The sequence below is a fragment of the Rhincodon typus genome, chromosome 31 (assembly GCF_021869965.1).
Source record: "Rhincodon typus isolate 14 chromosome 31, sRhiTyp1.1, whole genome shotgun sequence".
NCBI lineage: Eukaryota > Metazoa > Chordata > Chondrichthyes > Orectolobiformes > Rhincodontidae > Rhincodon > Rhincodon typus.
The window spans coordinates 24051238-24071437 of NC_063362.1; the positions used below are offsets into that span (position 1 = coordinate 24051238).

At 39.9% G+C, this 20200-nt stretch overlaps 1 protein-coding gene across 2 annotated transcripts in view; it reads right to left on the reverse strand.

Annotated features, from left to right (window-relative positions):
- Positions 1-20200, reverse strand: part of vps13d (vacuolar protein sorting 13 homolog D) — a 259288-nt gene that overhangs the window by 25292 nt on the left and 213796 nt on the right. For both annotated transcript variants that reach the window (XM_048615025.1, XM_048615024.1), the window contains exons 64-65: positions 15163-15295; positions 11722-11917 (exon numbers count right to left, since the gene is read on the reverse strand). In XM_048615025.1, coding sequence (XP_048470982.1) covers positions 11722-11917; positions 15163-15295 — 329 coding nt within the window. The remainder of the gene's footprint in view (positions 1-11721; positions 11918-15162; positions 15296-20200) is intronic.

Genomic DNA, 20200 nt, shown 5'->3' on the forward strand with positions numbered 1-20200 from the left:
AAAGGTTGTAGTGAGGAGACAAAGCAATTGGCTGTAAATGCTGGAATAATGGCCACCTCAGTGCAAAAGCAAAAACAAGAAACAAACCAGAACATGGCAATGATAATGGTGGTGGGGGATGTGGGAAGGGAAGGGAGAGAGAAAGAGAGACAGAGTTCATAGCCTGAAATTGCTAGTGAGTGTTGAGTCTGGAAGGCTGTAAAATGTCTGATCCAAAGATGAAGCGCTGTTTCCACAATCTTTCACTGAACTTCTGCCACTAGAACACTGCAGCAGGCCACTGACAGAAACATGATTGTGAGATCAAGGTGGTGATTTTAAAATGGCAAGAAACTGGAAGGTTAGGGTTGTGCATATGGAATGAACAATGGTTCTGCAAAAGGGTCATCCAATATGCATCTGATCTCCCCAATGTAGAACAGATCTTACAATGATTAGTGAATGAACTAGATTAAAATGAAAGTAGTACAAGTAAACCACCACTTCACCTGGAAGGATGGATGGTGGGCTGAGAAGGTGGAGAAGGGCAGTGGTTGGTTTGGGGGCAGGATGGGAAGATTTGAGATGTGGACTAGGGTGTTCCAGAGGCAAGGGTCCCTTCAGAAGTAAACAATGGATGGGAAGGGAGGGAAGAACGTTTGGTGACACTTGGACAGGTTCAGTATCTGAGAAGTGGTGATGTTTAGTACTACTGAAATTTGCGTAAGCATCAGTGAACATAGCACTTCTGACCTTATGAAGGATGGAAAGCTATTGATGAAACAGTTGAAGATGGTTGGGCCTAGGTCACTACCCTGAGGAACTCCTGCAGAGATGTCTGGAACAGAGATCACTGACCTCCGATAAACACAACCATCTTCCTTTGTGTTAGGTATAATTCCATCCAGTGGAAGGCTTGCACCTCATTATTCCCACTGACTCCAGTTTTGCTGGGGCTACCTGATGCCACAATTAGTTAAATGTGGCCTTGATGTCAAGGGCAGTTATTTTAACTCAGGAGATCAGCTCTTTTATCTATGTTTGTACCAAACTTGTAATAAGGTCAGGAGACAAATCGTACTGGCCGAATCCAACTGGCCATCAGTGAGCAGGTTACTGTCGAACAACTGCTGCTTGATAACACTGCTGATGACACCGTCCATCACTTTACTGATGATTGAGAGTAGACTGATAAGGTAGTAAGAAGCAGGATTGTCCTGCGTTTGTCCTGCTTTGTGTGTACAGGACATACTGAGACAATTTTACAGATTGCTGGATGAATGCCAATGTTGTAGATGAATTGAAACAATTTAACTTGGGGCACGTCAACTTCTAGAGCACAAAGTCTTCAGTACGAGTGCTGAAATATTATCATGGCCTGTAGTATTGGTTTTCCATACCCCAATTTACAGAAAAGATAATGATCTTCACAGTCCGGTTCCAATTTCAGATGGGTATTAGGGAAAAAAGAGACGTGACACTCTTCCAACAAAGTGGGTAAACTTCATCTTTTGGCATTACACTGAAATGCAGTAAATGGAAGAGGTTTTATTTAGAATGTTTTATATGTGTTTTTGACTTTTATTATTTAGACTTATGCTTCATCTTTATTCTTATTTTGATTATTTCTCACATTTTAGAAAGCATGAAATCAATGTTTTCTTCAACAACTTGGATGCAACTTACATGCAAGATGATGTCTCAAAATGTTTTTACCAAGAGGAAGTCATAGAAAGAGAGAAAAGACATTTTCAGAGAACTAGTTTTGGAAAACTTCTAAAAATATAGAGAGAGTGACAAGGTGAGAACTAGGCAGAGTTCTTAAGATAGGAGCTTAGTGGCTGATTGATGTTCATTAATGATGGAGTGAATAACAATAAACATTAGAGGGTAGAAGGTATAAGGCATAATGTGATCACTGATACAAAGATACATGAGGGATTTGAAAGTGTAGATGAAAATTTTCATGTCATGTTCAGAGTTTAAAGAGGGCAGTGGAAACATGAATGAGCTTGTTGAGGATATGGCTTTTTTTTGGATGAGTTGAAAATGAGGAAACCTGCTGTTAACTAGGATCCATGTGATGGAGGGGTGCAGTAGGACAGGCATGACAGATGCTATATAAGCTGAAGAAAGCAGTCATTGCAATGGGAAAGTCGCCATGGTCTTACCAGATCATAGGGCTGCTTTCTCATTTGACAGCGACAAATGGTGATGGTCACCACTCCTCAGGCGAGGCGAGAGGTTCAGAAGGAGAATCCTTCATGATAACCTCAGCCAGTGTGGCATGCCATGGTATCACTCTGCACCACAAATATCTGTTCAGCCAACTGAGCTAACTGGCTTCCTCTTAGTCTTAGTAACACAGTGGATAACTGGGAGAAAACTTGACTTGGATGAAGTAGTCGGGGAAGGCTCTGTATTTCATGATTTAGACTGAGAGAATGAAGCAGCATGTAGGAACCAAAAATTCTGTTGGCAGTTTTTCTGATATATTGCCCACCTCTGACTTAATTTGGATCAGTAATTGGAGAACTGGATTTATAGTTAACACAGCAGCATATAGTTGGGTGTCATCAATAAACACATGAAAGCTGTCCCCATACTTCCTAGGAAAACACATAAACAGTGAAGGGATGGGATTAAGGAATTCATTGGTAAATGCAAGAGATGACCATTCCAAAGCCATTGGAAGATAAACAATGTCAGAATGGTGACAGATTACAAGTGGAAACAGGCAAGAGCTATGCCACTGAGGTGTAATGCAGAAGAGTATGGAAATATAGCATAAAGATGCAGAAACAGAATGGATAAGAAGCTATTGCTACAGTTACACAGGATGCCCTTATGACTTTAAAGGGTGCTGAGACAATGCAAGGAGGGAGGTGTTAAGGCACTTGGACAGAAGGGGTCTTAAACGTCAAGCTTGATTACACCTATCCCTTGTTAATTTCTACGCTCTTTTCTCCTGTTCTTTTCAAATTCAGTGGAGTATTGTAGAGTGAACTAGATTCGTTACTAATGATCCAGAAATTACAATATAACTTCAGCTGCAGTCAACTGGCTTTCACTAATGCTTGATGTACAGTCAAAAATGTATATTTCCATGCAGTATTTCGGCTGGTATCAGCTCATTTGCTTTTCTACGTTTTTGAACAACCTTTTTTTTTTGTTCCTACCAATGTCTTTATTTTTAAAAGGTAGTGACAAAACATAAACCGGTTTCCCTGCCATTCACCACTATTAAACATGTTAAGGAAAAGAAGCTTCACACTTAAAATTGCACACATGGCACTAAAAAGGATAGTTGCATTTGGTGCTACAAGTTGCTACTGAATAATGCAAATCCATGGTCAGATGAGAAACATTTCTCAGTAGTGGGTTTTTAAAATTTAATTGCACAGGAACATAACGTAGAGGAGCAAAATGTCCCTACATTACAGCTGATCTAACCTCAATTCCATTTTCACACTTTTACTCCACACCTCGTTACCCTTTACCTCACTATTTTAAACTTTGTAGTTCTAACTGTCCTAGTACTGACAGCCTTCTGGGAGGATAGTTACACACTTCTACTAGAATGTTGTGCGAAAAGATCCTAAACGATTGTTCTAATTTTGAGTTAAAATCCCATTGTTTTTGATTCCCCTACCACAGGAAATAGTTATTCCACTTCAATTCTATCAAATCCTTTTACCAATCTGAAGCATCTTGTTTAGATTACCCTTCAGCACCCAAAGAGAAAATTACTCATTTTTGTTCTACTCATTCACACACAATATGCACTGTAATGTTAACAGTATTGTTGTAGCATCAAAAGGCTTGGACTATCTATTCACTGTAGTGTAAACAAAATACTGCAAATGCTGGAAATCTGAAATAGAAACCAAGTGCTGGAGAAACTCAGCAGGTTGGGCAGCATCTGTGCAGAGAGAAACAGAGTTAACATTGAGTCCATTGACTCTTCTCTGGAACAGAAGCATCCCTCATAGGAAAATCAAATAAGATCTGTTTCAGTCACTATCCAATGGTCTGAAATAGGAAGAGTACATGTTTGTAGATATGGTATAAGGACAGGACCACACCTTGCTGTGATGCGCCCTACACTCAGCAATCATTGTGTGTAAGATTTTGAGAATGGAAGCTGGGTTGAGGTTATCAGAGATTGACAACATCTATCAAACTGGTCACCTAGCAATGATTTCAGAAGAAATGGTGGGAGAGGAGGACGGGAAAAAAAATTCTAGGTTTAAAACAAAACTGCTGCCAGTGAATATTACAAAAGAAACAATGAAGCCCACTAGTACAAAGTATATTAAGCTGCATTCAGTTAACACAATAGAATATTGTCTCTCCATGATTATGGCTAGACTCCAGGGATATAAAAGCAGGCCTATTGGCAGAATTTTCATCTGACATGCCTTTGCTCAGAGCTTTGTTTTTATTTTAAAAGCACACTTTGTTCCTATGCCCACAAAGTGGTTGCTGTATGCTCTGTTTCAGAAGGCAAAGACTGGGATTTGATCCAGAAAGGCTTGAACTTGGAACTACTGTACATGGTAAAACACATATAATATGGTGGGCTGTAAACTGAGGTAACCAAATTGGAGCTACTAAGTAGTGTGCAGAAAGCGCCTTTTGTGGGCAAGCATTAACTGTTACCAATCATACTGGATAGTTAACTGGGGGATGAAAAGCATTTGACTGAGAAACACATTGTTAAAATTCCAAATGGCCAGTGGCTGCACATTCAGAACATGCAAGCTATTTCCTAGCATTTCAAAATATGAGTTACTACAATTTTAATGTAGAACTGGATATTTTGAATGGAAAAATGCCATTTATCAAGACTGTGAGAACACAGAAAACAGGAAAAATAATCAAAGCTCCGGAAAGATCCACTGACAACCGAACAAAAAAAGGACAGTTGACTACACAGAATATTGAAACTCTACGCCAGACATTATAGGGAATCTATCTTGTTCTCTTCTTGAAGCTGATTGATGACCTCTCTACTGCATTTTGCACCTCTCCTTCCGAATTCCGCGTAGACTAAATATTAAACAGTCATTATCTAATTAACAGATCAAGTCACGGTCATTTCAAGGAATATGACTCTGATAAAGGATTGCATCTAAAAAGATAAATTCTATCCAATATGTAATTTCTGTTTTTATTTGTTCAGCTTTTAATTACAGCAGGTAATCAAGACGACTAATGGAATGTTGGCTCTTATTTCAAGACAGTTGGAGTATAAGAGTAGGAAAATCTTGCTGCAACTGTACAAGGTGCTGGTAAGGCCACATCTGGAGTACTGTGAGCGGTTTTGGTTTTCTTATTTAATGGAAGATAATTTCATTCGAGGCAATTTAGAAAAGGTTCACTAGGATGATCCCCAGATGGAGGGACTGTCATATGAGCAAAGGTTAAACAAGTCGGGACTCTGTTCTTTGCCGTTTAGAAAAATGAGAGGTGATCTCATTTAGGCACACTGGATTCTTAAGGGGCTTGACAGGGTAAATGCTGCGAGGCTGTTTCCCCTATTGATTAAAGCATTTGTCTTTAGCTTTCAGTCAGAGCCCAGTTCCCCATTCCAATAGCAAAATTTGTAAAATATATCCACGTTTATTAGTGCTGTTAACGTATGTCTGTGGTTCTAGGAAGGCCATACCATGCTATGATATCCACAGCCTTGGCAGTCATTAGGCTTTCTTGTTGAGCAGAATTTTCATACTACGTGGGTGTACCATGGATTGCACTGTAGTACTTCCTGTAATGTAAGGCATCAGCTGAGTCAGATAAACAGCCCCTAAACTTAATAGTTGCCCCAAATCAACTGATCACTTCAAAAGAAAAATAAACCCCAACTTCTGTGAAACATGATCCTGTAGGCATTGATGCAGCTAGCAATGACTTAAGTGGGGCTGGCAAGATTTCAGGTGGATGTAAAGACTCAAGTCCTGCCTGTGATATCCATACCGAAAGAAATTTAGGCAAAATTTTGATCTGGTCCTAAAATAAAAAGGCAGATTAGCATAAATGGGTTCTGTTTCAAATTTATGTCCCTGAAATAAAGGCAGCTTTATATTTCCAACGTAACAAGAATTTCAGAGCTCTTCTCTGCGAACTTGTGATAGTGTACATGTGGGGAGTTCAACTACAAAAATAAAAACACTATTGATGGGAGAGAAACGCAAGAGAAGGGAAACAATGCCAGCCTTTACATTGCACAACTATGTGTTGCTGCTGCTGGTTTCAAGCAGCATAGGTCATCTGGAATTGGCTGCAAACCATATGTAAAACTGCCAAGACTTGCATAAACCATTTTTAGTGTGTTAACAAATCCTGGTAGTTTTATATTCCATATGCGAAGCTCCACCAAGATCATCAGTACTGCAAAAACATTTCAAACAGCTTAGATGCATGCAGCATACTGTGATTTGAATAATACTTTGGAGTTATATGAAGATGAAAACAGTGGTACTCCCACCTCAGTGAGAAGCAGGTTACTGGTTATTCAGCTCTTTCTACCTCTCCTGCCATTCTATATTATGGCTGATCTTTATCTTAACTGCATCTGTGCACCTTTGTTCTTCAATGCTTAATAACCATATGAAACAAACTTTTACTTCTATTCCTTTAATATTTGAAACTAAAACTAAACTTTTACCATAACCAATAATCATGAATGAAAGTAAAGATTAATGTCTATTTACATTTGGCTCTCAAAGGTAATCCTTTGAAGCTAGTCTGGGAATGCTGGTATTACCATAAAAGTTTCCAATGATAAAGGGTTAAGGCTCCTACTGGAAGATAACAGGGGTGGGAAGGGCAAAACTTGGCTGATCAAATAATAGTAATGATTGGAATTGCTAATCTTGGGTTTCCAGAAATGTAAAGAAAAAAGCTGCCTGTTGAAAATATTTGGGTACCTAATTCCTAGTTCCTAGTTCCTATGTGTCAGACAGCCAATGACAATGTGAGTGTAAATCTACCAGGTTCATTGAGGTATCTGGGAAAAACTTCTTTAAATGAAAGTAGAACTTATCAGTCACATTGACTATGCCAATGCCAGCATTACAGTGACAGAATTGGAAAGCAAAATCTCCATCTCAGTGCTCATATCTAAGCAGTCGGAGAGAGGTAATAAGTTGTACAGTTTGAGGATTGGGGAAAAGATGACAGGGTGAACATTTAAGACTTGAGAGAGGAGCATGTGAACTGACTGACTCTTAACTGCCCTCTGGACCGTTAGGGATGGGCAATAAATGCTGACCTAGCCAGCAACGCCCACATCTTTGAACTAATAAGTTAATTACTGCAACTGAGGAAGTATGCAAGAGAAAGATTCAGGGATAGACTGCACAGGACAGTATTATTGATCAAAACAGAAAATCTAGATGTGTGCTCACTTACAGTTGTAAGTTTAAAAATTGAACTCTATTTAGAAAATGCTTTGGCAAGTTTCATATCTGTCTGACACAGAACAATGATACAGATCCAGTCTGCTGACCTTTACAATGTCGAGCCATTGCTCAGCCTGCATTCAAATATTCATGCACAGCCAAGCGTTCAGAGGACTCAAGAGGAACCAAATAAGTTCAAACCGCAATGCTGGAATGGACACTTGGACTCAGAAAATACGCAATAATAAGGTTTGAAAAATCTGGTTTTGCTTGTAAAACACACACTAAAGTCATCAGTCATTCTGGTTACAATTGAAACTTCCTGCTTAAACCCTTGTGTGCATTATGAGCTTTGAAGCATCCTGTTAAACAATGCACTAAAGGCCACTTCACATTCTACTGACTTTCTGGAACTCAGTCACACTTCACCAAATTCACTGTTTGCTATTAAAGGAGTGTTGGCAGACTTGCTTCAGCAGAAAGTTTTACTTAATAAGATGACTTCAGGACATTGAAAGTGAACCTCGTTCAGAAATGAGCATGAAACACACAATAAGAGGTGAGCCTTGAGGTCTGGAAGAGGCAAAGTTAAAAAGTGCATCACGAAACAAAACCAGTTTGATAAAAAAAATACATTGCATTGCACACAGCTACAAACTGCTCTTTTTTTTCTTTTGTTGGGGAGGGAATGTTTTAGAATTTACAGCTGTCATAAATCCAAACACACTACCAAATGGTGCCAATTAACAATGTTGTCCATTCAGCTTAAATCCCTTAGGTCTATTTTCAGGCAAGGAAGTATATGACCGTGAATAGTTCAAAGAGATCATAGCGCTGCCAAGCGTCTATGATCTCTCAGTCACCACCATGTAAACCTGGTCCTGTAAGCAATATGTGGGATATGAATAAAGACCAACTACTACAGAGAAATAAAACCAAACAAAAGTAAAAAACAGGTCAAACAGCCTGGGGAACTAGCACCAGTGCACAAGAATCAAAATCATTTTTTTTAATTTGCAGATGTTTTTCAATAAGGCTTTTACACATTACAATGACTAACACACATTTAAAACAAGCTGGTTTTAATCTTCATTCATCTCCTATTCAGTGCTATCTACAACATATGCTGAAATTAACTACCTCATTAGTCAATAACATACGCAAAAAATTTAAGGGCAACTCTCTAACTTGCAGCATGATTGATTCTTACTAAATTGAAAACTTTTAAACACTTGGTGGACCAGTTGTCATCAGCAGTGGCATAATTTCCATATTTCTTTTGACTTTTTCTAACTGCTAACGCTTTGGGATTCACCCCAGTGTAAATGAGGCACACTTAGCATGGTTTTGACACATGCTGAATGTGGATCCACAATATAATCTCTTTGCAGTTATGGACGCACGGACTGCATATTTTTGGAATAACATATGGATTCATATGTTAATACATGGGAAATTTTATCTACAGAGATAACAGAGTGGCTTTTTTTTAAACTGGTGCTTGAGGAAGAAAACAAATCCAGCATCACGGTTGGTTGGTGACTCAGCATGCTTTTGTGTTATGAGCTCTTGGGATTAAGTTTTGATCCTTACAAGTAGTTCCACATGGTTTGTAATCAGGTTTCGGTTTTCATTTACAGTTTTCTGTTTTGATTTAATCAGTTGCCTTGGTTGGGGGCCCAAAGATCAAATATTTGCCTTTGGCCACAAGCTTCTAATGCCAACCTTGATTACACAAAAAATGCTTGACTACCCAACTCTGTTAAACATTCCTCTGCTTACAGTTTATATACAGTCGTAAAAATAACTCCCTGCCCTCTGTGACGTGCAGGCATTAATTAACCGTTTATGTGAAGTGTCATGAACAGTCTCCAGGTTGAACTGGTAACTCTGCTGTTTCTCAGTCAGGACAGATGTTCAAGCTGTTCAGATAGAATACAAAGATCCCATAGCATTTGTTCAAGGGCAACAATTGTTTCAAGTGCCAGCCAACAAATCCCCACTGCACCATTCGGCCGTCGCCACCAATAAAAGTACACTGATGCAATAGTGGCTTATCTTACTGCAGTTTCACATGCTTCCCCAGATATTAGTCACTGCAGTTCAAAAACAATTAATTATGTAAAGTGGTTGAGATGCAGCAACTTGATGAAGTTCTTCATAATAGTTATTATGGTTGGTTAGAGTAGACTTCATGAACATTTGTATTATGTGCAGATTTGAAGATATTTTGATACTACTCAAACTGGCCTGAATTTCTAATTCTCCAATTCTTCCAAAGTCTTCATACTGACCATTACAGAGAATGACCAAATTGCCAGATAAAGTCTTGCAACATTGAAGAGCCTCATACTAAAAAAAAACTGTAAAATCGAATAAGCTTGCTCCTTGAAGTATTTTGCTGCTTTTACAGTCTGTAAATTTGAGAGGTATGGGTTATGGCTTGACAAACAAAATGCAGTACATCAAGGGCTGCATTTGATTCAGATAGTTTAGATTATATGTATTTGGATTGTGTTAATGGTAGGATAATTCAGACTGCAATGTTACCACTCTATACATATGAGAACCATTGCAAAACATGCAAATTATTGACAAAATTCAACTGAGTCAGCATGAGTAGGGAAAGTGTTCAATGCAATGTAACATCACGAGAAAAATCTCACCAATAATTATAACTACTGCAAACTGCTCAGAGTATCGCAATTTTACACAATAATTCCCATTGGTAGCAACAATACTAGGTAATTTGGGACAACAAAGCACTTGGCTACCGTGGAAAATAAAGCCGAAGAGTTTTATCAAGGTCATCTGAACCCTGGGACACTTTGAAACATTGCAACACCCTCTTAATCATGCCAGCTTTCTCAATAAAGGGTTTTTTGTTTTGTCTTGTTCAGCTTTTGCTTTGCTGGTAGCACATATACAACAAAGAAACAATTTTGTGTTTTTAACACACCTGAACAGGGACATGCAATATTAGCAATCCCTGTTTATACTGTATTACTATGTCCCTTATTGTCACTTTTTTCGGACTCTAATAGTACACTCTCCAATTGCAGTAAGACAGCCCATTTCTATAATATCACATTCTCTTCATATATCTGAACACACATGCAGTCTTAGTATGCCCAGTATATATACTATAAATAACTTGTACAAGTAGTATTAACAATCTGGGCATGTAGCATTAGCCCTTCCCCAAACATCTGTATTAGCACTTGTACTTACAAAATCTTACTGTACATCACAAATATATCCTACAAGGTATCCTGAGCATTGAAATCTGATATGTGCCAGATTACTTCAAAGGTCGTGACTTACAAGTTATAACATTTAAGTTCCAGTATAGAAACATAACATTTTATATAAAGAATATTTAAGATCCATTCTGTCTTCAAACTGGCAGTCTTATGTAAGGAAGGGTCACCGGACCAGAAATGTTAACTCTGATTTTTTCTTCACAGATGCTGCCAGACCTGCTGAGCTTTTCCAGGATCATCTGCTTTTGTTCTGGAGTCTTATGTAAGGGTTGTCCAGAAATTTCTATATGTCAAACTGGATTACCTGAAGACTACTGCTTAAAATAAAGCTTACTACCTTTTCAGAGATAGCAAGAACTGCAGATGCTTTTTAAAATTTTTTTTATTCATTCACAGGATGAGGGTGTCTCTAGCTAGGCAGTATTTATTGCCCATCCCTAATTGCCCAGAGGGCACTTAAGAGGCAGCCACATTGCTGTGGATCTGGAGTCACATGTAGGCCAGACCAGGTAAGGATGGCAGTTTCCTTCCTTAAAGGACATTAGTGAACCAGCTGGGATTTTCCCGACAATCAACAGTGGTCATCATTAGATTCTTAATTCCAGATATTTTTTATTGAATTCAATTTCCACCATCTGTCATAGCAGGATTTGAACCTGGGTCCCCAGAACATTATCTGGGTCTCTGGATTAACAGTCCGGTGATAATACCACTAGGCCATCGCCTCCCCACAGATGCTGGGTTATTACTATCTTTTCAGTTGCTTTTCTGTCTCCTGAATGGGAGCATTAATTATTAATGTAAAGATAATCAGCAATTTTTCACCAACAACCTTGTGAATGTCACAATTCAAGCCATAATCCTATTTGCCTACTTGAGTTGCAAGGATGAACCAGAAAATCTCAAAGGGCCCAATCTGTTTGCCTATTAGATGCTTTTTGTTTAAACTTCTGAATATTGTGCTTTGCATCAGAAACAATAAAAATATAATGAGTGTTTGTTAAAGGTCAAAAAGAAATCCTCATATTTAATACACACCCCTGTGTAACTGTATGCAGTGCTTTCTCCTTTACCTGTAGTTGCTTACTGTTGTGGTTTCCCGCACAGCCTGTGCTGTCTCTGAAGCAAAGTCCAGAGCACCTGCTACAGGTTTGGTTACTGTGCCGACGAGTCCTTTTCCAAGGCCTGAGAAAAAACCACTGACGCCACCATCTGTTTTCACTCCTTCTACTGTTGAAGTGATGACACTGGTGAATCCACCAAGTATACCTGTGGGAGGTGGACAAGAAATATGTATTACAAAATCTAGTCACTAGTCTCCCTGAGACAGAATGATTTTCAGAAAGCATAATCTGAAAACGAACATGAAAACAAACTAGTTTCCCCTTCCTATCTCTATCCGGTTTGCATTTAAAAAAAAAATCAATATTTTGTAGTGATGTCAGTGGAGAATTCAGATTTTGCTACACTGTAGATCTGACAATAATTTATCCTAGGAAAAATTAAGAGAGTACTGTGTATAAAAATAAGTTGAATTTTACATAACAACTATTGTCAGTGTACTTCACAGTTGGTTACAAAACGGAATTCAGTGTGAAACCACAAAGGGAGATATCAGGGCAGGAGGCAAAAACCTTGTATAAAAGCATAAGGTTCCTAGGAAAGACAGGAAGGCAGACAAATTTAGAAAGGGAATAGTAGACACCAGAGCCCTAGCAGCCTTAAGGCACTGTCATCAAAGGAGGAATTAGAACTGGAGTTGTTCAAGAGGCTATATATGAAGCAACATTGAGATCTTAGAAGGCTGAGTGGCTGAAGGAGATTAGAAAGACAGAGAGGGACAAAACATGCAAGTGGTCTGAAAACAAGACTGGGAATAAGGTTAGAAATGAGGCCCTGCTTAAGTAGGTGCAAATGTGGGGTGGTGAACATAGGAGTGATGAATGAATGAGACTTGGTGCAAGTTAGGATATTGGTAGCAGTTTTGCATGGTCTCAAGTTTATAGAGTTTACAATGTGGATGCAAGTTAAATGTATGTTGGAACAATCAAGACTAGAGGTAACAATATCATACGAGGTGGAAAAAGATGAACTTAGTTTGTAGATGAATGGAAGCAAGAATGGAATCTGCAATGTCACGGAGGTGGAAAGAGGCAGAATTAGTGATGGCATGACTATGTGGTTAAAGGTTCATCTCAAGGTCAAGTATTATATCAAATTTGTAAACAGCCTCAGACAGTTGCCAAGGAGAGGGATAATTTTTCAGGAATCACTGCAGTCAGGGAGGTTCCCAGAGGAGTGGAAAACGGCTACCGTGACACCCTGTTTAAGAAGGGAGGAGGCAGAAGACCGGAAATTATAGACTAGTTAGCCTGACTTCAGTTGCTGATAAGATTTGAGAGTCCATTAGTAAGGATGAGATTGTGGAATATTTGGAATCGCCTGGTAAAATTACACGGTTTTGTCAAGGGGAGGTCATGCCTGACAAATGTGTTAGATATCTTTGTGGAGGTAACAAGAGTAAGCTAGACAAAGGAGAGCCAGTGGACGTGGTCAATTTGAATTTCCAAAAGGTCTTTGACAAGGGGCCGCATGGGAGGCTGCTAAATAAGATAAGAGGCCATGGTGTTGGGGACAAGTTACTGGCATAGATAGAGAATTGGCTGACTGGCAGAAGGCAGACAGTGGGGTCAAAGGAGTCTTTTTCAGGATGGTGGCCAGTGACTAGTGGAGTTTTGCAGGGGTCAGTGTTGGGACAGCTTTTCATGTTATATATTAAGGATCTAGATGAAGGAAATGAGCGCATTTTTGCTAAGTTTGCAGATGACACAAAGATAGGTGGAGGGATCGGTAACGTTGGGGAGGCGGCTGCAGAAGGACTTGGACAGGCTAGGAGAGTGGGCCAAGAATATTAGATGGAATACAATATGTGGAAGCGCAAGGTTACAAGAATGATCCCAGGGATGAAGGGTTTGTGATATGCGGAGTGTTTGAGGACCCTGGGGTCTATATTCAATGTGGTTTAGAAGTATGAGGGGGATCTGATCGAAAGTTACAGAAAACTGAAAGGCCTGGATAGAGTGGACATGGAGAAGATGTTTCCTCTAGAAGGAGAGATTAGGACCTGAGGGCACAGCGTCAGCGTGAAGGCATGACCCTTTAGAACTGAGATGAGCAGGAATTTCTTCAGCCAGAAGGTGGTGAACCTGTGGAACCCATTGCCACAGAAGGCTGTGGAGTCAAGTCAGTAAAGACAGAGAGAGTTTTTTTTAAAATCAGTGAGGGGATCAAAAGTTATGGGGAGAAGTCAGGAGAATGGGTTTGAGAAACATATTAGCCATGAGCAGTGCAGACTCGATGGGCCAAATGGCTGAATTCTGCTCCTAAATCTTATATTCTTATGGCTAGAGAAAAAAAGTTTGTGCCACGACCAAAGACATTGGATTTGGGTCTTCACAATACTTAGTTGGTGGGAATTTCAGCTATTCCATAATTGAATGTTGGACAAGCTACGCGACAACTTACAGACAATGTGGTAGTTAAGAGCAGTGATGGTAAGGTACAGCATGGTGTTGGCAGTATTTTCAGGTTATGTTCTGAAGGGATTGCATGGCGATGAGAAACAGCAGAAAAACACGGAGGAGAAATTTAGGGGACCACTAGATCCCTACATCTCTCTACAAATGCACAATATACCGGTGGAGGAGATTTACTTCTGTTGCTCAAGTTGATGAAACTTTTATTCAAGTTTGCCACAGCCATCATATGCAGAGATATTTCACGGTGACAGAAGCCACAAAGCTATGGTTACACAGCATTTGTTACAGATTTTGCAGTACCTATTGATGGGACGAGGAAAGGTCCCTGGAACTAAAATGGCTGCAATCATGCAAAACATTTTTTAAAATGGTGAATAAAACAGAAACCAAAAACCATTTCCCGATGAAGGGAATTCAAAAACTATTATGTAGTAAAATTAAAACAGCAAGGAATCGATTTTGTTGCTGAAGTCTATGCAAGGCAGCACAACAAACAAACCTCAGATTTGAGAAAAGATCTGATCTTTTGACAGGCAAAGATTAAAACAGATAGGCTGCAATTTTAACAGTCAGTATTCTAAGTGATTTTCCACTGTGCAATGACAAATATTCTGAAGTGTGCGTGGAGGGGGAATAAATGAGGAAAAATGGTCTTTCTGCTTACAAAGAACTTCTGTCTCTGAGGACAGGACATCTGAAATGCATTACATTGAAATTCAATCATTATGGAGCATGACAACTCTAATGTTAAAAATTCAGCTGCAGAGCAGGCTACGATCAATGAAAGGTTCCATTGTGAAAAACAAAATTCATCTCAAAAGCCATAGGAATGGTAAAATACATCCGAGAAAATGACATGTCCACAGTTGGACAGAATACACAGAAGCAGTTCTATATTTTAGCCGTTATTAATTCAGAATCTTTAATTGCTTACACCAGTAAAGGGAACTATAATTGCCTCTTCCACATACTCACCATGAGCCAGGCCCTGAATTCCAGCCACAAGGTGCTCACCGCTGGTCACTGCTTGATAGCGGATAGATTCACGCTCAGCCTGATGTCTTGTGTCCATTGTCTTTCCCAATCCGTCTGATAAAGTTCCAGCAAACTGTAAGAGAGATGGAAAATAAAACTACCTACAAAAAAAATCATAAAGCAAGGCACTGAAACTCAATGAATCCTGAGCCCATTATCCAAACACACACCAAATTTAGCAGATAATTCCTGAATTACTATTTCCCTATCTCCTCCATAGAAGATCTGACGCAAATATTTACAATAAAATGAAGAATTTACGTAAATAGTTCCAGTTATGTGGATATGTAACAACACACACTAAATATACGTCTGCATGGCTCTGGTTCATATATTTCTCTGCTAGGTGTGTATATTGGTGCATACATGAACCATCCTGGTCCCACAATTCAGCAATTGACTGACTTAGTTTCACAATTTTCAAAGCTAAATTGCTTCAGTGACAAATACAATAAAAACACACAGAAGAATTTTCCAGGTACTGGTGACAAAGTTGGAAGAATCACATGACATTGGTTAAAAGGAGTTTTCTGATGGCAAAAGCAAAATGTCCAATTTTCTAACCAAGTGTTGAATAGTCAGATGGGATCCCCCCTAGGTGAGATATGAGAAACCTATTTACACTTTAGTTTACATAAGCATCCTCATTATGGTGTCATCATGCCTTACTGAGATGCAGTTGCCCATTCAAGAGGCCAGATAGAAACCAGATGATGACAATTCCTGACATCAAAGTCAGAGCGGTCACCTGGTGGGACGAACTTGCCGCCCGCTCACCTTGGCCTCTATCTTGGACACTTGACACCAAAATCTCAGGACACAATCCATGGGCTGTGAACGTACACACCCCTCTATCCACCAGGACATCCAGCTCTCCATCAGCAAAACAGTGCCAATTTCTCTCTGTCCAACATAGTTGGGGCAATTGTGCAGGTAACTGCATACTACCAGCGCTTGACCGGGTACTGGTCTAGTCTGCACATGCCAGAAGGCAGCCTCATAATTGGTCTACTTCACAGGTTATGAATGAACCTCAACCAGATAGCACCATCAGAGACAAAACTTCAAAATTTCAGAGTGATTAAGCCAGTAGGCCCATCAAATTGGAGACGAAACTCCCACATCAACAGGTGCTTGGGCTGCAGGTGCTGCTTTTCCTACAGGAGGCTTTCTTTCTAGACTCTGGATTAAAGACTTCATAGCTCTGCTACAAGGAGGCTGCATTCATGGGCGCAGTGGCCTCTGGATGTGGAGGGTGTGCTCTGTCAGCTGGCAAAATGCTGGCAGAGAGATCCTTTGGTCCAACTCGTCAATACCAATCAAGTCTCCAAACTAAACTACTTCCACTTGCCCGTGTATGTCCCATATCCCTCTAAACATTTCCTATTCATGTACCTGTCCAAATGCCTTTTAATTATTGTAACTGTACCTGCATCTACCACTTCTTCTGGCAGTTCATTCCACATATGAACCACCCCCTGTATGAAAATGTTGCCCCTCAGGTCCCTTTGAAATCTGTCTCATCTTAAAATTATGCCATCTAGTTTTGAACTCCCCAACACTTGGGGAAAGAACCTTTGCTATTCACCTTACCTATTTGCGTCATGATTTTATAAACCTCTACAAGGTCACTCAATCTCCTACCTCCAGTGGAGCTTATCCAGCACCTCCTTTTAACTCAAACCCTCCAGTCCCAATAACATTCTTATAAATCTTTTCTGCACCTTCTCCAATTTAACAATATCCTTCCTATAGCAGAGTGACCTGAACTGTACATAGTACTCCATAAATGGACTCACCACTGCAACATGACATCCTAACTGCTACACTCCATGGACTGAGCAATGAAGGCAAGCGTGCCAAATGCCGCCTTCACCACCTTTTTTTAAGTGTGATGCCACTTTCAAGGAACTATGGACCTGAACCCCTAGGTCTCTGTTTGACAACACTTCTCATCACCATTAACTGTGTAAGTCCTACCCTAGTTTGTCTTATCAATACCTTACATTTATCTAAAATAAGCTCCATCTGCCACTCCTCTGCAATCTTTAGATAACCTCCTTCACTGCCTACTATGCTACCAATTTTGGTGTCATCCGCAAATTTATAAACCACGTTTCCTAAACTCTCATCCAAATTGTTTATATAAATGACAAACAACAGTGAATCCAGCACTGATCACTGTGGAACACTGCTGGTCACAGGCCTCCAGTCCGAAAAACAACCCTTTACCACCACCCTTCATCTTCTACCATCAAGCCTATTTTGTATTCAATTGACGGTTTCTCCCCTTGAATCCCATGTGGCCTAACTTTACTAATCGGTATACCAAGTGGAACCTTGTCAAAGGCCTTAGTAAAGTCCATGTAGACAACATCTACCACTCTGCCCTCATCTATCTATTCTTGTTTACATCATCAAAAAAAAATCAAGTTTATGAGATACTATTTCCCATGCACAAAGCCATGCTGACTATCCCTAATCAATCCTTGCTCTTCAAGCGCATGTAAATCTTGTCATTCAGAATCTCCTCTAACAACTTACCCATTACTGATGTCAGACTCACTAGTCTATACACCCTGGGGTTCTCCATGCAGCCTTTAAATAAAGGCACAACATTAGCCACCCTCCAATCTTCTAGAACATCACTTGTGGCTGTAGAGGTTACAAATATTTCTGCTAGGGGCTATGCAATTTCTTTCCTAGCTTTCCACAATGTCCTGGGATACACTTGATCAGGTCCTGGAGACTTATATTCCTTTAAACTTTTTAAGACGTCTAGTACCTCCTCTTCCGTACTGTAGAGTGTTTTCAAAACCTCAATGTTTATTTCCCCCAAGTTCCCTAGCTTCCATGTCATTCGGCACAGTAAATACTAATGTGAAACTTACATTTAGTATTTCTCCCATCTTCCATGGTTCCACCCATAGACGACCTTGTTGATTTTTAAGGGGCCCTATTCTCTCCTAGTTGCTCTTTTGCCCTTAATGTAGTTGCAGAATTTCTTTGGATTATCCTTAACCTCATCTGCCAAGGATATCTTACGTCCCTTTTTGCCCTCCTGATTTCCCTCTCAAGAATGCCTCTACTACCCTTGTCCTCTTTTACAAGAGAGTCACTTGATCCCAATTGTCTATACCTCATACGTGTTTCCTCCTCATTCTTGACCAGAGCCTCAATATTTCTATTCATCCATTGTTCCTCACTCCTACCAGCCTTACCTTTCACTTTAACAGGAAAATACTGTCTCTGAACTCTTATCATCTCACTTTTGAAATCCTCCCAACTTGCTTGTTGTCCCTTTACCTGCGAACAGCCTCCCACAGTCAACTTTTGAAAGTTCTTGTCTCATACTGTCAAAATTGGCCTTACTCCAATTTTAGAACTTTAACTTTTATACATGGCCTATCATATTTTAAAACTAATAGAACTATGATCACTGGATCCAAAGTGCTCCGCCAGTGATACATCAGTCACTCGTTCTGCCTTATTTCCAAGAAAAGGTCAGGTTTTGTTCCTTCTCTCATAGGTACATCTATACATTGATAAAGGAAGTTTTCTTGAACTCATTCAACCAATTCCTCCCCATCCAAACCCTTAACTCTATTGCAGTCTCAGTCCATGTTTGGAAAGTTAAAATCCCCTATTATTAGAACCTTATTATTCTTACACATATCGGAGATCTCTCCACATATATTTCCTCCTCAGTGTTTTGTATAGGCTCACCATCACAAATCCAGGAAATTTCCATCCCCTGACTTGACATTAAACACTAAAATCCAAAACGTTTTAGCAAAGATCTGTAGCTTGGGTTGTGGGTGAGGTCGTTGACTTGCTCATCGAGCTGGCTTGTTCTTGTTCAGACGTCTCGTCACCATGCTATGTGACATCATCAGTGAGGCCTCCAGTGAAACGGTGTTATTCTACTCCGCTTGGAATTTATCCTGTCTAATCCGTTATAGTGAGTTGTGTCATTTCCAGTTTTGATCTGTATGGGTTTGTATATGGGGTCCAATTCTATATGTTTGTTGATTGCATTACGGGTGTAGAACCGTGCCTCTAGAAATTCCGATGCGTGTCTATGTTTGGCTTGGGCTACTATGGTTACCTTGTCCCAGTTAGAATGATGACCTTCATTTTCTGAGTGTACTGATATTAAGGAAAGTTTGTCGTGCTGTTTTGCTGCTAGCTGATGTTCATTTATTCTGATGGCTAGTTTCCTTCCTGTCTGATGTAATGTTTGTGGCAGTCGTAGTGTGGTATTTTGTAAACGACTTTAGTTCTGCATGCTGTGGGAATGGGGCTTTTTTAATCCTTGTAAGCGTTTCTCGTAGAGTGGCTGTGGGCTTGTGGGCTAATATGATTCCTAGTGGTCTTAGGAGTCTCGTTGTCAGTTCTTGATGTAGGGCAGTGTGGCCAATGTGTTAGGGCGTCATGTGTCCTCCTGTTGTTGTCGTCTGTTTATTAGGCACCTGTGGATGAAGTTGCAGAGATATTCGTTCATAGCAAAGATGTACCATAATGCAATCAACAGACATATAGAATTGGACCCCATATACAAACCCATACAGATCAAAGCCAGAAGTGACAATTCACCATAACGAACCAGACAGTATAAATTCCAAGTGGAGTAGAACAACATCGTTTCATCGGAAGCCTCACTGATGATGTCATCTGGTATGGTGACAAAATGTCTGAACAAGAACAAGCCAGCTTGGCAAGCAAGTCAACAACCTCATCCAAAATTACTCCCTAGATTTTGAAAACAAAGGAAAGGGTGATAGGAGTTACCAGCATCTCCCTCAGACCAAAGTACACAGTGTCTGATAATGGATGTGCAAACGGTTAAAGATTTCTGTACAATTCCTTAAGTGATGAATTCCTGATCTCAGTTGTAGCCAGAAGGGCATATTTACTAAGCACAGGAGACATGAAAGGATACAAAGAATCTTTTTGGAGGGAGTGGCATTCTCTGATC